Consider the following 19,848-nt stretch of genomic DNA (forward strand, 5'->3'; position numbering starts at 1 on the left):
ACCTAGACCTATTAAATCAGAACCTCCATTTTTGACTAGCTCACCTATCCTATGATTTTTACACTTTAAAGAATTTTTACATTTTTACATGTAAAGACCAAGCCCATCTACAGCCATCAGGGTTCATTGTAACTTTAACAATATGGCTATAATAGTGGAGTAAATGACTGTTGGGTAGCTAGATTTGATATTCCTGTAAGACAGCCCTTGTGCCTCCTCTCTGCGGCTATAAACAGAATAGTTGGAGGAGATGATCTCCAGATCCCCATGATTACATAATCATCTCTCATAATCCTGTGCCTGTTTCACAACAATATTGACAAAGCTTACCAAAAACCATGGGCAGCCAAAGGCAGCCTGTAGCACAAGGTATAAAGTGGCACATAAAGGAAACATCTAGAAAGAACTATCACACTGGGCTTCAGCAAGAATCACATTGTGTCATCGCGGGCTTGCAGTCTCAGGCAGTCACTGGGACGGAAGCGAAAGAGGAGTGTAGTTTCTGTGAGTAACAGGGCAGAGTGTATTACCTTAGAACTTGGGGGTTCCCACGGAGTGGCGCGAGTGAATCATACATGTAAAAGGCAGCTCATTTTGTTCACGTGTTTGGTGATGTTACACTGCCAAGCCTATTTTTTTAAAAAAGTGAAGAATATACAGTGATATGCCACAGACAATACTTGACTACAGACTACTCTGCTGGTTTATGTATTTTCTGTGCTATGCTTCAGTCATCGTCTTGGAGTACTGTTTAAGAGCTGACTGTAAAGTAGTACGGGAGTCAATTGATATGCATGTGAGCCTTGGCACTAACCTCAAAAAAATGAATTTTAGGGCTTAGGGAGTTGTCTCAATTGGTAAGATTCTTACCACACAAATTTGAAAACCCAAGTTTGAATACTAGCACCCACACAACAAAGCCCGGAATAGCATACACCAGTAATCCCAGCACCAAGAAGGTAGAGACAAGGGGTTATCTTGGGCTACACTGGCCAGTCAAACCTGTGAGCTTCAAGTTGAGAGAGATCTTGTTTCAAAATTTAAGATGGATAAGGGCTAGAAAAATGGTTCATTAGGTAAAGGCACTTGGCGGCAAGCAAGTCTGATGACGTGAATTGAATTTCTGGAATCCACATGATGGGAGGAGAGAACCTACTCCCTAAGCTGTCCTTTAATTTCCTCAATTCTAATGTATCATGTGTGCATGCACACATACATGTGCATATGCACACACACATGCATGCACACACAAAAATAATTTAATAAATATATAAAATAAATAAAAAGACAGTGGTTGAGGAAGACACTCAAAATTAACTCATGGTCCACACTTGTATGCAATTGTGTATACATAAATGAATATACACACACATGCACTACACACACGAATAAAGAATAGACTTGAATGTTATTGGCCCAAAGGTAGTGAATAATTTGGAGTTTTTTGAGATAGAATTTCACAAATCCAGGCTAGCCTCAAATTCACTATGTATCCAAGGCTAGCCTTTGAACCCCTGAAAATCCTGCCTCCACCTTACAAGTGCTGATTATAGCAACGTGCCAGAAACCTAGTTAGGCAATTATTTTCTCTCTTGTACAACACTCATTTCAATTCTAAAACATTTTAATTAATTTTCTGTTTGTATATATGTGTGCATACGTGCATATGTGCATATGTGTGTGAGCCATAGTGAGCACACAGAGGTCAGAGAAAACTTTTGGGAGTTGGTACTCTCCTTCTACCATGTCATTCCCAGGGATTGAATTGAGGTCCTCAGGCTTGGTATCCAGGAAGTGCTTCTCACTGAACCATCTCAAGGGTCCAGAATTTACTTTTGTTCTTGTTTTTTTTTTTTTTTTTTTTGAGACAGCATCTCATGTAGTTCAGGATGGTTCCAAACTTCTGATGCTCCTCAAATCTTGGGATTACAGATTACAGACATGCACTATCACAACCTGTTTATATGTGATTAGGTATCAACCAAGAGTTCCCAAAGGCATGCTTCTACAACTGAGATATATCCCCCATGTAAAATACACATAAAAATGCTATGATTTTGATTACTAATCTATTGCCTAATGCTTTATCTCTATCCCTTTATACTATAAATTAGGCATGATTATTGGTTTACATTGTGCAATCAACAGGACTTTGTATTTACCATGTGTGAGTTAACTAATTAGTTATGTGTTTGAGATCATCATTCCGGATCATATAAACTTCCATTTTACTTCAGTGAAAACTTCCAGAGGGAAACTCAGGGTTGCCATCCAAACTTCTTTTCCTGAGCTCTAGACTGACTGGCCTTTTCTCTTGGCTTTAGCTTCCAATGTGGAAGTTGAGGGGTAGGTTTCCTTCCAGTCTAGAGCCTTCGCAGGTGGCGCTTTCTCTCAACTGTTTTGAGGGGTGCTTTCTGTGACATATCATGACTGAAGTTTCCTGTTATTTATCCTGCCTAGGATCCATTGAGCTCCTGGATCTAAGAGTTGGTATCCTTCAGTATTTCTGAGACATATTCCGCCAATGCCTCCTCAAGCAGTGCCTCTTTCAAGGTTGTCTAGAATTTCTAACTCCCTCTCCCGAGCATCTTTAGTTGTTTTAGTTTTTCTGTGTCTTTCTTCAAACCTTCATCTTTCCAGGTCCATGGCTAATTTTTAATATGTTCCTTTTCCATGCTAATTTTCTCTTACAGTATTCATTTTAATTTCTTCACATTGTTCTAGGTTTCAAATGGCCATGGTCATTACAACTTCTTCTTCCTTGTTTTGACATCCATATATAAGATGCTGAATGTGTCTGTCCTGTATTCTAAGACCATCTCACTGTCTTGGAGGGTCTAGAACTGTTGGTATGCAGTTATTCCTGATCTGGATTTATTACACATTTCTTCACAGAGGGTCTGTGTTTGTTTCTACTGCTTACCTGGAGCCATCACTACACCAAAATTGACATTAATATACCACTTTCGACGTCTCAAACCACACTAAGTACTGATGGCGAGCATGTGTTTAGAAATGATACAATGGGAATTATTTTGTCAGCTCACCTAGAGCCTACCTCAGAATGCCATGGTTGAGGCATGCCAGTGTCCCTTACAGCTTTCTTTCATATAATTCCTTAGCTTTTCCTCCTAATGTTTCAGAGTTGAGGACTTTGATGTGTACCAGTTTTCCACAAAAACTCTCCCAGACTTCAGAAAGTCATAAGGACAGATGTTGAGGGGCTGCAAATTTTGGGAGAGCCTCTCAAATCCAGTCCTGCTTCGTGCATCCAAGCAGAGACTTCCTTTTAGAATTGAGTGTCTCTGTATTTCAAGCCATGTCAATAGTAAATTTCACAAGATTTTCTCTAATTGCCTAGTATATCAACTATGCAGTTGAACTAAAACCTGTGCGTCCCTGTATATGATCCTATTCCTATATATTATCATTATACTTACAGCATTTGTTATATATACTTAGAATTTTCTGTTGTGTCCAGTAAAACCCTGATTTCTAGTAAACCCTTGGTTTCTGTTATATATTTTCATTGTACACCATAGAAATAGCTGGCATGTCTTCTGCCACTCATCTTTTAGAATTAAAACATTTGAACTGCATGTGGTGTCACATATCTCTTGTTTCAGCTCTTCGAAGACAGAACCAGGAGGATCACTGATAGTTTGAAGTCAGCCTGATTTTAATAGCATGTTCCAGACCAGTCATAGCTACGCAGTGTCTCATAAAAATTAAAGAAGTACAAATGGTTGGTTGATTGGTTGATTGATGATAGAAAGATACATAGATAAAAGATAGATAAGACAGAGATACATAGATTTTTTTAAGACAGGCTATCTGAGATATATTTACAGTTAAATATAACCTGCTGTAGCCTGATCTTAAATTCTTCATTGTATTCTTTAGAACTTTTGGGTCTTTTGGAACCTCAAAATGACAACAAGATCATAAAAACACAAAGACATAGCTGTATCTACGTCTAGTTTATTTAAAGGGATTGATCATGTTGAAAATATTAGGAGTGTTTGAAGTATACAAATGTGAACAATGGTAAAAAATCAACATGATTTGTTTTAGACAAAAAAGCTTACCAGGAAAATTGTGTTTAAACTATATTTTATAAAAATTAAGTAATTTTTTTTAAGCTGGCAATAACTCAAGCTCAACAAAACCTTTAAAAGCAGGGAGCCCTCTGTCTCCTGAAGCTTCTTTTGGTAAAGGAAATGATCCCTTCTCTTTAAAATATCTAATTTCACACACACACACACACACACACACACACACACACACACACAATTTTCTTCAAGTACAGCACATCTAACTATCGCAAAGTCCAACAGCCCCAGGCGGCCCTACCCATCTCCCTAATTGTCCATCTTTATTCTAGTATGTTCGAGTATCTTTTGATACGAAACCTGATCTCTTGCTACACCTGATGACCAAGGAATGGCAACTGGAGCTTCCCAAACTTCTCATCTCTGTGCACGGAGGGCTGCAGAACTTTGAGCTCCAGCCCAAACTCAAGCAAGTCTTCGGGAAAGGGCTCATCAAAGCGGCCATGACAACCGGAGCATGGATCTTCACGGGAGGGGTCAACACAGGTAATCAGAGTGGGATGAAGAAAGGCAGCTGTGATAATATTGTGTCTAGAATAATTTCACCTCATTGAAAAGTCTATATTTCTCTACATCATCTCTACCAGACATGTCCACCCTCCTCCTCATCCCTCTACTTTCCCTTCTTTCCTTGCCTAAGTCATAGCTATACAGATGATTTTCAGCTAAGAAGAACTGCATGTGAGAAATGGTTTTACTATTTAATGACTTAAAGGATTTGAATACACAACTAATTGAAATTTGCAGGATGTTTTCAGTAGGTCAAATTATCATGGGATTCCACTAGCACTTTAATAAATAACTTTTTGTTTTAAATTGGATTGTTTTCCTTCGTAATTTATGTAATTTCCAGCTTGGTACCAAATAACTTTTTTAAGTGTGTGTGTGTGTGTGTGTGTGTGTGTGTGTGTGTGTGTGTGTGTGTGTGTGTGTGTGAAAGAGAGAGAGAGAGAGAGAGAGAGAGAAAGAGAGAGAGAGAGAGAGATCTACGTGTGTCAATCCTTGCCTTTCCCCTTGTTGAGGCAGGGTTTCTCTGTTGTTCACTGCTGTGTACACCAGACTAGTTATCCAGTGAGCCTCTCACGACTCTCCATTCTCTGCCATTCATCTCTCTATGGGCATGCTACAGATGCTCAGAATACTACTGTATCTGGCTTTTACATGGGTTCTGGTGGTTCGAACTCAGGTCTTTACATTTATATGGCAGTTGCTTTATCTACTGGGCATCTTCCTAGCCCTACATTTTAAATGCCATTTCTATCTGGGGCCTGAATTATCAGGGTAAGTCTAGATTACTGCATGCTTATTTAAGATATTTTACTTTTATTTATATGTATGTGTGCATGTCTGAGTGGGTTTGTACACATTAGTGTAGTGCCCTCAGAAGCCAGATCCTTCTTGGATCTAGAGTTACAGGCAGTTGCTAACTGTCCAACATGGGTACTTGGGTACTTGAAGCCAAACTTGGATCCTCTGCAAAAGCTGTGTATGCTCCTAACCACTGAACATCTCTCCAGACCCATGTATGTTTATAATGTTAAATATTTTTTAAAATATTCTACATCAACAGATGTTTAATTCAAAACTTCCTTGGATTCCAAATACTTTTTTCTGTCTGCCACATAAATTTCCATAGTATGATACAGGCATGTAATTAAATCAATTCTAATAACCACTTAAAGTTAGGTTCTTGTCTGCAGAACATGATTAGTATGCAACAGATAATGGAGTAAACTTTGTTGCCAGAGACCCTGAGTCAGAAATTCCTATTAAAAGGATACCAGTGCCAGGTGTGGTGGTGCATGCCCTTAACGCCAAAACTCAGCAATGAGAGGCAGGTGGATCTCTGTGAGTTTGAGACCAGCCTTGTCTATAACGATGAGTTCCAGGATAGCTAGGGCTTGAGAGGGGGATAAGGAGAGTCTTCCAAAAGAATAGCAAAAGTATCCTAGTAACTTTGTAATAAGCAAATACAAATGTGTCATAAGGCTCAAAGCCTGTACACATGGGCACATTTGAAGTTAGTGGGACATCCAGAGTATATAACTCTAGGCCAACTAATATGTTTTTATTAAACAATAATTGAGTTTTAGCTTGGATGATGCTTAAGTGATACCAAAACTGAAATCTCCTACACAGCTAGAATTTGTGAGCAGTTAGCACTCAGCTAAACAGGCGTGTTTTGGCAGTCAGCTGTACAGATGGTCCACACCCAGTGATGTGTTATAAAATTCCAGCCCAGCCCATCAGCTGGCAACATCATTGGCTGACCTGCTCAGTCAGCTCTTACTGTTGATCCTGTAAAGAAAAATTTTAGTGACTATTCAGATATTAGCCGCCACATTTTTGATTCACTAAGTAAAAAGTGCTTACTTGTAATTATTTTGTCTTTTGCTTTACTGATGTAGAAAGACCTGCCCAATGCAAGACTCAAAAGGCTCGGAAAAAAATTTCAACCAATTTTCTATATTTAGAAGGTTGGATTGCTAGTTGGGTTTCTTCTTTTATGAAATGTATTCAAAAGCAGAGGTGGGGGATTACATCCTAAATACTAGAAACCAAACTACTAATCTCTGGTTCCGAGTACGGGACTTTAATGATAGCTGTTAAATGTGGGGGCAGGAAGAGAAAACCAAGGCAGGCAAAGAGGCATGCCGTAAAGTTAGATTTCTTGTCCAACCCAGCCCTGATGTGTTATGCATATTATATTGATATTTATGGATTTCCTCTTTTTTGTCCGAAAGTTGTGTTCAGAAATCTTTTTACTTAGATGACACATTGGCAAGCTAACAGGTGAGAAGGGCCTCTCCCAGGCTCGCAGGAGAGCGCACTGTGGATTAGTGCTCAAGGTGATTTAGCTGATTCCTAAAAAGAAACTCTTTTTGTCTGATCTCGCGTCTACTTCACAACTGAGCTATTGAAACACATGTGACGTCTCCACAGTGACAGTGCTGGGGGTGTTCTGCCTGGTCAGTGAGTGCATGGTTTCCGAGCCCTTATTTGGAGTCAGCCAGTCCCTCAAGGCCCACAAGTTGACCTCAGAGGGTACGTCTCACATGCTGCTAGGCATCACTAGAGGAAGCCTAGCAATCTGGGGCTGTTGGGGACTCACAAGCTGCTCTATGTGCAAGGAATGATATTCAACTTAATATTCGTAGAAGGGAGGGCACTGAAGATGAATGCTTCCTGAGGAATAGAGAGAATGTTGATGAGCGTAAATTCTTAGAAAATGTATCTTACAAGTCATATATAGAAACAATTGCTCAAGAAGGGAGCTAAGGGATTAGAAACTGTCTATCCTTTAAATGCTTTCTTAAAGTAAGATCAGGTTCCCTACTGCTGCAATCTGAATTTCCTTGCTTTTAACTGTGAGGCAATCATTAGCAGAAGGGGGAAGCAAGGAGGATGGTGAATATTGAAGGTGTGCTCACACGCTTTAGCATAAATTTGCCATTGAGTAAGACAGCATTATTACCAGGCTTTCCACATTATGTGATATAAATAGAAAGAGGAAATTGAAGTTAATAAAATCTTAGGTAAATAACTACAGAAATGACCCTAATTCTTTTACAGACTGTGGAATAAATTAACTTTTTTGCTTTTTATTCCAAGGATGCAAGGATACTAATAAATCACTATGCTTACAAGAAAAGGGTCCTCTAATTATATTATAATTGTATTTATTCTTTGCTGACATTAGATATTCTCTTTTTCCATGCGAGTTAAAGAAATGCATTGTTTAAATTTTTATTAAATCTGATAAATATATCTGCATTATAGCCACTCTTATGAAGTCTCTTCTAAACGTAGCTTTTATAGAAATGTGTCAAACACATATATCCAACACTCTCCCCCAAGTTACAGGCACTCATTAATCTCCTGCAGAATGGTAGGAAGGTCACTGCCCTTAAAAGACAAGGTTAATCCCTCTCTCTCTGCTCCTAGGAGTCATTCGCCATGTTGGAGATGCCTTGAAGGACCATGCCTCTAAGTCTCGAGGGAAGATATGCACCATAGGTATCGCCCCCTGGGGAATTGTGGAAAACCAGGAGGACCTGATTGGAAGAGATGTAAGTCCTGAGGAATGTTCTATTATTTGACTTCCCCTAGCAGCTGTAATACATCAGGATGACACTTTTGAATCCAACTCTCAAAGTCAAATTCCTATTATGAAAGGTTTACTAAATGATTTCTTGGCTTCCAAATTCTATGTAGATACGTTCCCTGTTGATTATCCCAACCAAGAAAAGTCAAATATAAGATAGACCAACTGTTCTGCCTCTGCTCAAACAACATATTCTTGGCATGACAACACCAACCTGCATTTATCCCATGTAACATCTGGCAACATGAACTGGCTGGTTCATCAGAGGGGTAGTCCATCAAAGCTGAAGTTATCTGAGCTGTGCACCATCAGAATGATGGTCCTCTGAGATGTGCTCTATTAGAGCTGTGCTCCATCAGAGTGGTAGTCCCAGAGCAGTAGTCCTCCATCTGAGCTGTGCACCATCAGAACTGTGCTCCGTCAGAGTGGTAGTCCCTCAGAGCAGTAGTCCTCTGAGCTGTGCTGCATCAGAGCTGTAACCATCCAAGCTGTGCTCCATCCAAGCTGTGCTCCATCAGAGCTGTGCTCCATCAGAGCTGTGCTCCATCAGAGCTGTGCTCCATCAGAGTAGGGCTCTCCCATTGCAAGGCTCTGGCTTTTGTAGCATTAGCATGCTCATTGCCCAATTGAGGAAAGCCAAAGGGACTGCCTTCCATGAGACATCATGACTTCCCTTGTTGGCCCCTCCTTTGGTAAGTACTTGGCTATGATTTATTTCTATCTAGCTTTAAAAAGCCCAGGCCAAAATACAAAAGAGTGTCAGTCTCTGTTTTTCTTTCTTATGTCCAGGACTACACACTAACCAACAATAGAAGTCTAGAGCATTTTTCCCCACTTTTTTCTACGTTATGATTTCATTTCTATTTGTTTTCTGGAGAATCCGCTTGCAAAATATAAACAGTATTACCACCTTCCCAGAGATATTGCTCTCTATATAACTTCTCAAAAGTCCATCAACCTGAATTGATAAACTAGTGAGCAGGTGACTATAGTTTATTCCTCCAATAACTCTACAAAACTTTTATCATTATTCAGTACATTAAAGCAATTCACTCTTCTTGAATTAAGGCCCCACAGAGAGTAAAACATTTATGCTAAATAATTTTCTATCAAGAGATCTGTTGGAGCCAAAATAAGATACTAAAGCCTGGGGAGCAACTCGTTCAAAACTGATTCTTTTATTCTGAGATTGCAGCACAGTCTTGCCATTCTCACATCATACAGACAGTTTTTTATTTTTGAAAAATGAACCCCTAAGATGTTTCTCTTTTATTTTTTTTAAATGTTTTTTTTATTAAAAAATTCTGCCTCCTCCCCACCTCCTATTTACCCCTCCCTCCTCCCCTCCCCCTCCCTTTCCTGTCCAGAGAGCAGTAAGGGTTCCCTGCCCTGTGGGAAGTCCAAGTTCCTCCCCCCTCCATCCAGGTGTAGGAAGGTGAGCATCCAAACAGGCCAGTCCCCTCCCCCCGCCCCAAAGCCAGTATGCCTAGTAGGATCCAAATCCAGTGTCATTGTCCTTGGCTTCTCAGCAGCCCTCATTGTCCGCCATGTTCAGGGAGACCGGTTTTATCTCATGCTTTTTCAGTCCCAGTCCAGCTGGGCTTGGTAAGCTCCGAATAGATCAGCCCATACAGACACTTTTTTAATGCAACCCAAGAGAGGATGCCATGAAACGGAAGTGCAGATTCTAGAGGTGATACCCAATGTGCACTCATGGCCAACACTACCAAATAACATACATAAATGCAAAGTTAGCAGGAAGACATGGGATGGAGGAGAGAGAAAGCAAGATAGGAAAGGGGTTTCTTAACTCAAGATTCCTGGATACTTCATCCAGCTGGCAGTCCCCAAACTGTGAGGCAAGGCAGGTCTGACTAGGAAAGAGGCTATCTATCATTTCAGAGTATCTGGGACTAACTTTTCCTAGAATAAACTAGCCTCAAACTCCAACCTGGATTTTAAATAAATGCTGATTTTTTTTTAATTAGACCAAATATGAAGGTATAAATTAATTATTTCAAGTGTTAGGATGACTCAGAAGTCATTTTGGAAGGTTCATGACTTAAATATTTCTATCATAAGCATTATTATTCAACTGGGGTTGCAGTTCTAGAATTTTCTCATCCATATAAACTGAATAAGTCAAAGCATTTTTTAAAGACACAGTAACAAAATAATAACTTCATTGGCCTAGCACAGGCAGAGAATGCTGGCTTATCCTATTCCATATTTGTTGATCTTGTGACTGCCATAGGATGACAGGAAGCAAGATTTCTGTTAGCGATTTCTCCCTTGTGAGTTGGAAAACTCAGTCCCAATTTATTTTCCTCTTCTTATCACTTCTCTATCATATGAAAATAAGAACATACGCATGCTAGTAGGGCCAAGAGATGTTTTATGGTGTCCCAATTAAAATGGTCTTGGTGCTAGCCCAGAGGGTAGGGAAAGGTACTCATATACGCCATAAATTGTGTGCCTTCATCCTTCATGCTCCCAGAGAGCTAACAAAAACAAACCACACCTCACAGAGAACTAGGAGAGCTGGAAGAAAGGTAAAATAAAACGTAGCATGAGATCCAAGACATGTGATCAGAAGTTCCCAGCACTTCCCTCTTTCTTCATGAACAACCAGGTCTTCTCCCCACAAATCCCAAAGGTGCTAAGCTCTGCTTTGAGTCAGAACTGCTTTTAGGGTTATAAAGTCCATGCTGGGGGGTCTACAACATCCCAGACTGACTGTGACCTAAATGCACTAAATGTCCTTTAAAGGATTAGTATTGCAACACAGAAAGAACCCTACCTGCACTTACTGCCTGGATTCTGGACAGTGCAAAAAAATAGCTGCCCAACTAATACTGAGGAATAAACACTTAAGAGAGTGAAAGGACTCAATAATAATTATAAGACACTGGTGAAATATATTTAAGAAGACATTAAATATATTTAAGTAAAAGCCTCTCATGTTTGTGGATTGGAAGAATTAATATTTTTTAAATATACTGTCCATTCAATGGAAGCCCTATTAAAATGTCAATGACATTCTTCACAGAACAAGAAATAATGACCTTTAAGGTCTATATGGAACCACAGTGCCCCAGATAGCCAAAAGACTCCTGAGGGGATAAAAGCTGGCAGCATCACAAAATCTGATGTCAAGATCTGCTGTAGACCAGCAGTGTCCTAGACAGCAGAGCATTGGCAAAAGAAACAAGAGGCACAATGAAACTGAGCAGAGATGCCATGCATGCACATGTACCCAATGCTTAGCAGAGCCCCAAAAGGGCTCACTGTAGAAGTGGTGCTGAGAAGGGTGCAGATCCCCAAAAAAAGGATTCTCTCACTCTCTGTTGGAGATAGAACCAGCTTGGGGGTGGGGTGGGGAGAAGCTGGGAGTTGTACAGGGAGGGGAAATCATAATCAAAACATATTATGTAAGAAAATCTAGTTTCAAAAAAAGGAAAAAAAATCATTGAAATGAGGAGTGGGGATCAAAAACTTAATGAGGTCTGAAGCCACCAGAATCTGAAAAAGAAGGAGGCTTTTAAGACCCCATAGGGGCCGTGAGTTTCTACAGGGGACCTGCAATAGCAGGAAACAAAAGCAAAACTTGACTAGTTGAGATGACATCAAACCCAAAACATCTCCACAGTATGAGAACGATAAATAAGCAGCCTACAGAATGAGAGGAAATAATTACCATTACTTCTCTGACAGAGGGGTAATAGCTAGACTACTTAGAAACTAAAAAAGACTTAAGCAAATCTTCTAACTTTAAAATGGGAAAATAACCAAGTTACTTAACATATTGAAACACTGAATAGGATTAGCTATCAGGGACATGTAAATCCTAACTACACTGAAAACAGGTATTATAAAATAAATAAAAAATTCTGGCAAAGATATGCAAAAATGGACCTCATATACTGGTGATGGTAATATAGATTAGCCCAGTCATTATTCAGAACAGTATAGAGGTTCCTCAAAAACTAAAAAAGCTATACCAGAGGATCCAGCTATCCCACTTCTAGGCATATATCCAAAGGAAGGGAAGTCAGAACACCAAAGCCTGCAGTATAGTTCACAACAGATCCAGATAAGGAATTAGTCTGAATGCCCAGCAGCAAATGATTGAACATCATATGTACATATACACATAGGTATGCTATCAGATATACTATCATATATATTATTTCATATATCTGGTAATATATATTTATATATGTCATATATCATATGTATGATTAAATATTTCCTGGCCATAAAGAAGAATGAGAGCCTGTCATTTGCAGTACAATGGAATTGGTGGCATCGGGTAAAATAAGCTAGATACAGGAAAACAAGGACACCATGGTCTCTCATATGTAGAAGCCTTAAAAATGTTGACATCAGAATAATCACTAGAGACTAGGAGGAATATGTGATTGTAAAGGAAGTTGAATTTGACCAGGCTGTGCTATGTGCACACAGAAAAATTCATGCTGAATCCACTACTATGCATAATCAGCTCACATGATTCAGTTGCATTATTTAAAAGGATATAGTCAAAATCTCTTCTTTGAGTGGAAATTAAAATGGCAGGTTACACCGTGCATTTAAAATATAATGGTAGTCTAGTTTTTCAATAAATCTGTGATCAAGGCTTATTGAATTCTGACCATTCTGCTGCTTTTTTTCTCCCATCACTGATGATCTTGAAGATGCATAGAATTTGTTAGACTCTTTTGTGGTAATAGTGTTTTTTTTTTCAAGTTTCACATTAGAATAAAAGTACTATTCTTATGAAAAGACAAGGCCAGACATAGTGACCCGTGCCTGTATACACCAGCCAAGAGGCTGGGCCTGGAGAATCTCCAAATTGAGAATAGTCTGGGCAATATATATCAGGGGCAGGATTATCAGAACTCAATTTAGAGCATCAATTTCAATAAATATTCCATAATTAAGGTAAATTAGGCATGATGGAATCTAGACTTTATCAGAAAATAATATAAAATGCAATGATGTATCTTTCTCCCTTCTCTCCTTTATGACAATTTCATCTCTCCAGGGTCCCTCTTTATCAGGATCTTTTTTCATCATCATTATTATTATTATTATTACTACTACAAATTTTCACCCCCTCCCCTCCTCCAATTTCCCTCCCCTTCCATCCATTCCCCCTTCCCCTCCCTCTCCAGTCCAAAGAGCAGTCAGGGTTCCCTGCCCTGTGGGAAGTCTAAGGTCCTCCCCCCTCCATCCAGGTGTAGGAAGGTGAGCATCCAAACAGACGAGGTTCCCTCAAAGCCGGTACATGGAGTAGAATCAAAACCTGGTGCCATTGTCCTTGGCTTCTCAGTTAGCCCTCCATGTAAGCCACGTTCAGAGAGTCCGGTTTGATCACATGCTCCATCAGACCCAGTCCAGCTGGCCTTGGTGAGTTCCCATTAGATCGGCCCCACCGTCACAGTGGATGGGCGCACCCCTCCCGGCCCTGACTTCCTTGCTCATGTTCTCTCTCCTTCTGCTCCTCATTTGGACCTTGGGAGCTCATTTGAGGGTTGGCAAGAGACTGGACTCTAGAGGGGTTCCCAGGTGTCCAAGGAGATGTCTCCAGCTTGTTCCTTGAGCAGCTGAGGAGAGGGCGCCTGAACTGGCCCTATACTATAGCCACTCTGATGAATATCATGCATATCACCATAGAACCTTCATCTGACGATGGATGGAGATAGAGACAGAGACCCACACTGGAGCACTGGACTGAACTCCCAAGGTCCAAATGAGGAGCAGAAGGAGAGAGAACATTTATTAGGATCTTAATCGAAGTGGTCTCCATTTTGGGAGGTATGACTCATGAAATAACTACCTCCTAGAGATCTCACTTCCTAACACCATCACCTTGCACATTGGGATTTCAGTTTAGAATTGGGGTGGGAGGGGACATAAACTTTTAGTTTGTTTCACCAGTGTTAGAGTGCCTGGAATATTAAACATTAGAATAACACTTTGCATGAGAATGTAAGTCACTGTAGGCCATTTGAACACTTAATATCTTCATCCCTAAATTAATTGTAAAAATGGTTTTTCTGTTGCTATATAGTGTTATCATGATCATATCTAGAGGAGATAATTATAATTTACTGAATATGCCCTGTAATAGAACAGCATTTCAGGGGTTAAGTAAATGAGCCGTGAACTAGAACCCAAAATCCAACTCTTTCCTGAGACAACTCTTATAATATTTATCATATCAAAAGATCTGAAAAAATCTTGGTTTAGACAGATAACTTATAAAAGTACCTCCAGTGTGAAGTCAGGAAACAATTTCTAGCAAATTCCAATTCTCACTTAACACATTTTAAATTTATATTCCTTTAGAAAACAGCTTAACAAGAATTATAGGAGGCAACTAAAATTTTTTGAAATCTTTATCTCTAACCAACCACATTAACCAGACACATACCAAATTAAAAATCTATAATCAGAAGCAAAGCTATGTTTTTGTTTTAACTTAAGGATGAACATTATGTCTGGCAGATTTTCTAACATATCAAATTATTAAGCTATCTATTCAGAGTTGTACTTCAATAAATTATGTTTATGTCCTTGAGTTTTTATAGCCTTTGAAAATTCTTGTGAAAAGGGTCCTTTTAATGCTATCTTTGCATTTTAAGTCAAGAACTACCAAGGTCCGTAACGCAATTGATTGCTGAATTGGATGTGGTTATCAACTCAGTACACTTGTCAATTATCCTGGGGGCAAGCCAAATATGACTTCACACCATAAGTTGAAAAAGCATCTGAACAGTGGTCCCAGCATGAGATTTTTTTGGACTTCTATGACTGGGTTAGACAGGATGTACCAAGAGGATGTGCAAGGAAAGAGTCAGAGGCAAGGAAACCCAACAACATCTGTTAGTGATACAGGGCAGAGTCAGAGATTGCTGAGCCTGGACCACACAGGTTCTGGGCAAACTGCCAAGGCAATAGTTAGGATCACTTGTGTCAGAAGCGAAGTTTTGGTGAAGGTAATGATGAATTTGGATTTGAGCATGTTTACTTTGAGGTTTCCTTGAGACATTTCCAGGAGAATTTCTGGCAAGCTACTCAGTGTGTGAGGCAAGAGCAGAAAGATTTGTCTATAAGCTTGGATTTGGAAGTCATCTCAGATAGGTGGCAATCAGGCCATCCCAGTGGTTGGCATCACCATGGGAGGGTGGACAGGGAGGGAAAGAAAGCCTGGATCCTGATGATCTCTGCAATTTAGTGGCCAAACAGAGGGGAAAGAGCCAACAAAGGGAAGGTATAAGGGGCTGAGATGTAGGAACTAAACTGTAAGTTATAATGACGAGGGGAAGGCAGTGCTTCGGAAAGGCAGAGCGAAGAGAGCCAAGTGCTAATGACAGACTGAGGATGGTCGGGAATCAGAACTGTTGTTTAGACATTACTGGCACATTGATCCAAACTGCTTTAGTGGCGTGACAAAAAGGCAAGCACAGGCACAAGAAGAAAGGCAGCATCAGCGTCGATGGCACCGAAGAGAGACGGGTCATCTACAGGAGTCCCAGTGTGAGGGATCAAAGCAGCAGAGATGGTGCGGATGTTCCAGGGAACAGGAGAGAGGTGGGGTTGTCTATGCAGTTCTAATGGAAGGGATTAAAAACAATTGTGCCATTGGTGCTTGGGGGATAAGGGTAATAGATGGGGTAGCCCATGGAAGTCAACTGTGAGGGACTCTTCCTTGAGACAAGATGGATTTGAGCTTCATCACATAATGGTCATAGAAAAAGGTTTATGGAAAGACAGATGATAATTCTGCAAAAATTATCCTAGAAGGGTCATGAGGTGGTAAAGAGTCCAAAGCTTAGGAGACAGAAAAAAAGAAACCATCTGTAACTGAAGAAGAGGGAAGAAGTTACACTTGGAAGGTTGTGTCAAGATATTAAAAGGGCTTTAGAATGAAAGTTTATCATTATCAGTTATTATACTAACAGTTTTGTACTAAGAACCACCAGATACCTAGCTACTTGCATAAAAACTCATTTAGTTCTCCACAGGGTGCTCAGAAGTAATTATCATTCATTATGCTCATTTTGTTGGTGGCAAACCTAAATCAGTTGGGGCTCCAAAGATGGTTCAGTGGTTAAGAGCGCTGGCTCCTCTTCCAGAGAACTGGGGTTTGAATCCCAGTACTCACATGGCAGCTCACAGCCATCTATAACTCTAGTCTCAGGAGATTTCTTACCCTCTTCTAGCCTCCAAGGCACTGCATACATGGTACCCAGACATCTGTGTAGGCAAAACGCATACACATAAAATAAGAAAAAATAAAATCTCAAAACTTTTTTTTCAAAAAGAAAGATTGAGTCAACCTTCCAGGTGTTCCATGACCAGTGAAGAATGTGGCTGGGACTTGAGCCAATGCTACCATACTGTACCCTTACCCGCTAAGCAATATTGTTTCTATCCTAAGAGCTATCATTGATTTGAGTGCATCATCCTTTAAGGTTTGCTTCTCAGTTACTCTTTAGGGTATATTGTGGTGAGGTTATGTGCCATAATCCCACTGTGAGCCATGAATACTATAAATTGAAATCCATTTTGAGCATCATTAGGTCAGTCAGCCTTGAACTGCTCAGGATACTTATATCGGCCTACGGTTGAGTCTGTTTTGAAGTGAAGTGTTGAATAGTTCATATGGTTTAGTGGCCACAGGACACTGTAGAGTACCAAATCAATCCTTTAGCTTTCTAACCATATGCATACCTGGATGCTATGGTTTGCTGCCACTAAAAACATTATGATAGAAGATCACTAACCCAGAAAAACCTGGTAGTTTCTACTGAATGTGTATTGCTTTTTGTATCTCCATAAAGTTGAAAAATCGCAAGTTGAACCATTGCATATGAGGTGGGGGGGATATCTCAATAAGGTGACTGTAGTACTAGCCTCAATTTATATATGGAGACACAGAAAACATACAATTCGTAGAGTTACCCTAATCAACTAGCAAGAACAGAAGTCAGACCATCTGCCTAATAGAAAGGGGAGGAATTTGTTCAGCAGTAGGAAGAGACTGGAGGATGCTGGTTACCAACAAAGGCGCACACATCGAAATTGACCAAAAGCACAGGGCAGGAATTCCAGGCAACACTGAGTACTCACGCCTAGAGGCAGAGGGTAACAGCAGTCATGAAATTATTTACACCAACTAGTCCAAAAAAAGAGAAGACATGTTTTGAAGTCTTAAAGAAAGACAACAGTAATACAGGATAGTTTTATCTGTGGAAGTATAAAAATGACCTTCAAACTTAATGGCTTAAGTAACAAAACAGTGGTTTCTCAGTTACTGGGGAAGGAATTTGCAAACGGCTTAGGCAATGATCACATGGCAACTGTGCGGCACAGCTCACTCACTAGGCTGTTGCTGTATGCTGTTCCGGTCACGTGTACCTCTTCAAACAGCTGCAAAATCAACTTCTCAACATGGAACCAGCTTTCTCCAGAGTACATGATCTGATAGAAGGAAAGCTAAGGGGAAGCCTTTTATGGTTATACACTATCAGTTTTCACTTTATCCCTTAGTTGTGAGTCATTGTGTCTGATACAGGCTGAGAGAAGAATTCCAAAGACTTTCTGAACACTCTTTAAATTCGCCCCCAATAGGGCCACCGTGACTGCTGGAGAAAGGAATCCCTCCTGGGGGCCTTTCTTCACTACCAGTAGTGAGTGGCACATGGCTCCCCTCAAGATGGGCCAAAGGGAGGTGAGTCCATCCCAGCACACTGCATAGAATGAGCGTCACAGAACTCTGTGCGACACACCCTGAGGGACGCGTTTTCAAAGGGTTGCAGAAAGATAGCATCGATGCACCTGTAGCGTTTAGTGCGACTCCCAACGCTCAGCAATCTGAGCACATTTTGAAAATGGGTCCTTGGGTTGACTGACTCCCGTGTGGACTGCTGAGCCAATTGGCAGCAGCTGAGCTTTCCGTCGCTTGCTTTATACCTACCCTTAGCAGCTGCACCCACTGAACGTGAAATGTGCAGCCAGGGCCCCAATGGCTGACGCCTCTCCGAGGGTGAAGGCATAGGAAGCCTTTCCTTTTCTCCTTTCATTCTCTCAGTCCCCGTGCTCCTTTATCTCTGACACAAAGGTTGCTTCCCGCTTCTCAGCAGTACCCCTTTTCCCCAGCAGTCACGGGGATGCCAGAATCCTTAGAGAATCTCACCTTTCATTTCTCTCTCACCAAAGTACCATCCCATCTGGCTCCCTTCTGGTCCCTTCCCTGACCTCCTAAATAACTGTTCTAGATGGCTCTACAGGAAACAGTGTGCCCAGCTGTCTGAAGGATTCCAAACCCAGACAAGCCAGTAACCAAAATGCCCAGTGGCAAAGTCAACTGCATCCTCTACAAATTTAAAATGAGACAGTCCTGTGTTCTCCTTCCTAATGCGTGCTGGCTTTAAAAGGAACTTCAGATCTAGACATAAACGAGTGGTGGATCATATTTGGCCAAGATACCTCGCATGTCAGAGCCTTACAGAGCCCCGGATAAAATAAAGACAAAGCGTTACTCCATGGGCTCTTGTCCTCAGTGCACACATGCTAGACGTAGTCAATGAATGCATATTTTCTTCTGGTATAAATTAAAACTGTGTTGCTATTAGGAGAAGGTGACTCTTTAGGCTGCTTGTCCCCAACTCTGCTGTTTGTTTGGGTCGTGTTGGTACACAAGTCACTAAGAAATGGACTTGGAACTGCAGAGGGCCTCTGATTGATGAGAGAAAAACCCAATTTATGCCAACTCAATTCTGTTAGGAAAAGGCATCTTGGGTAGCCAAATTGCCATTGCACTGTACAGAGTGCCACAAGAGATATGAGGTTGCAATGCATGAGAGAGGATGCGACTTTACTTCTGTAGCCAACACTCATTTTAGGCCATTGTTCTCCACTGCCTTGAATCAGGAAGCGTGTTTTCTAGCAAAGTGTATACAGCCTCGAGTGTTAGAGGAAGCTTCCATAAGTTGACAGATAAGAAAACTTAGCATATCCTGAACATTTATTAGGAGATATTATCTTGACATATGGCTATGTATGTCCTCAAGTCAGCATAGTGCCGTCACAGGCTGCATGTCCTCAAGAAATGTATGAAGTAATGAGCCATGGATTCAGATATCTGCCCAGGGTTACAAGGCAGTAGCTATAGAAACTAACTATAGTCCCTATATGTTGATTTCCTGTAACTATTCTTACATGAGACCATGACATGCCTGAACATACTTAGAAAAGCTCCAGCAGCTATCTGCAAATGACTGTTTTAAGCCCAGGTTCAGAATACAAATGGAACAGTCTATGACCAACACATAAAGGACACGTCCTGTTAATGCCTTGCATAACCTCTTACAAGACCTCACTCCTCAAAGGCGTTCTCTTTTGGAACTAGGGTGTACATAGAGGCAGGAGGCAGAATTCTATCAAGCACCCAGTGCAGTACTAAATGATATGCAGTGGGTGAACAAGTAAAGATACGTTCACTTATTCTTGAGGGACAAGAAAAAAAGTTATTACTTATACAACTGTGATCAGTGATGGCCAGAGAGTAGGAAGGTCTAGGGTCCACTTCTAAGTAGACTTACTTGCCAATCATGAAGA

At 40.6% G+C, this 19,848-nt stretch overlaps 1 protein-coding gene across 21 annotated transcripts in view; it reads left to right on the plus strand.

Moving 5' to 3' along the window:
- The window catches only part of Trpm3 (transient receptor potential cation channel subfamily M member 3), a 789,469-nt gene that overhangs the window by 530,828 nt on the left and 238,793 nt on the right, over nt 1–19,848 (plus strand). For all 21 annotated transcript variants that reach the window (XM_038320029.1, XM_038320049.1, XM_038320011.1 and 18 more), the window contains exons 4-5: nt 4,385–4,598; nt 8,058–8,182. In XM_038320029.1, the coding sequence (XP_038175957.1) occupies nt 4,385–4,598; nt 8,058–8,182 (339 nt within the window). The remainder of the gene's footprint in view (nt 1–4,384; nt 4,599–8,057; nt 8,183–19,848) is intronic.

This window comes from Arvicola amphibius, chromosome 1, assembly GCF_903992535.2.
Source record: "Arvicola amphibius chromosome 1, mArvAmp1.2, whole genome shotgun sequence".
NCBI classification, from domain to species: Eukaryota; Metazoa; Chordata; class Mammalia; order Rodentia; family Cricetidae; genus Arvicola; species Arvicola amphibius.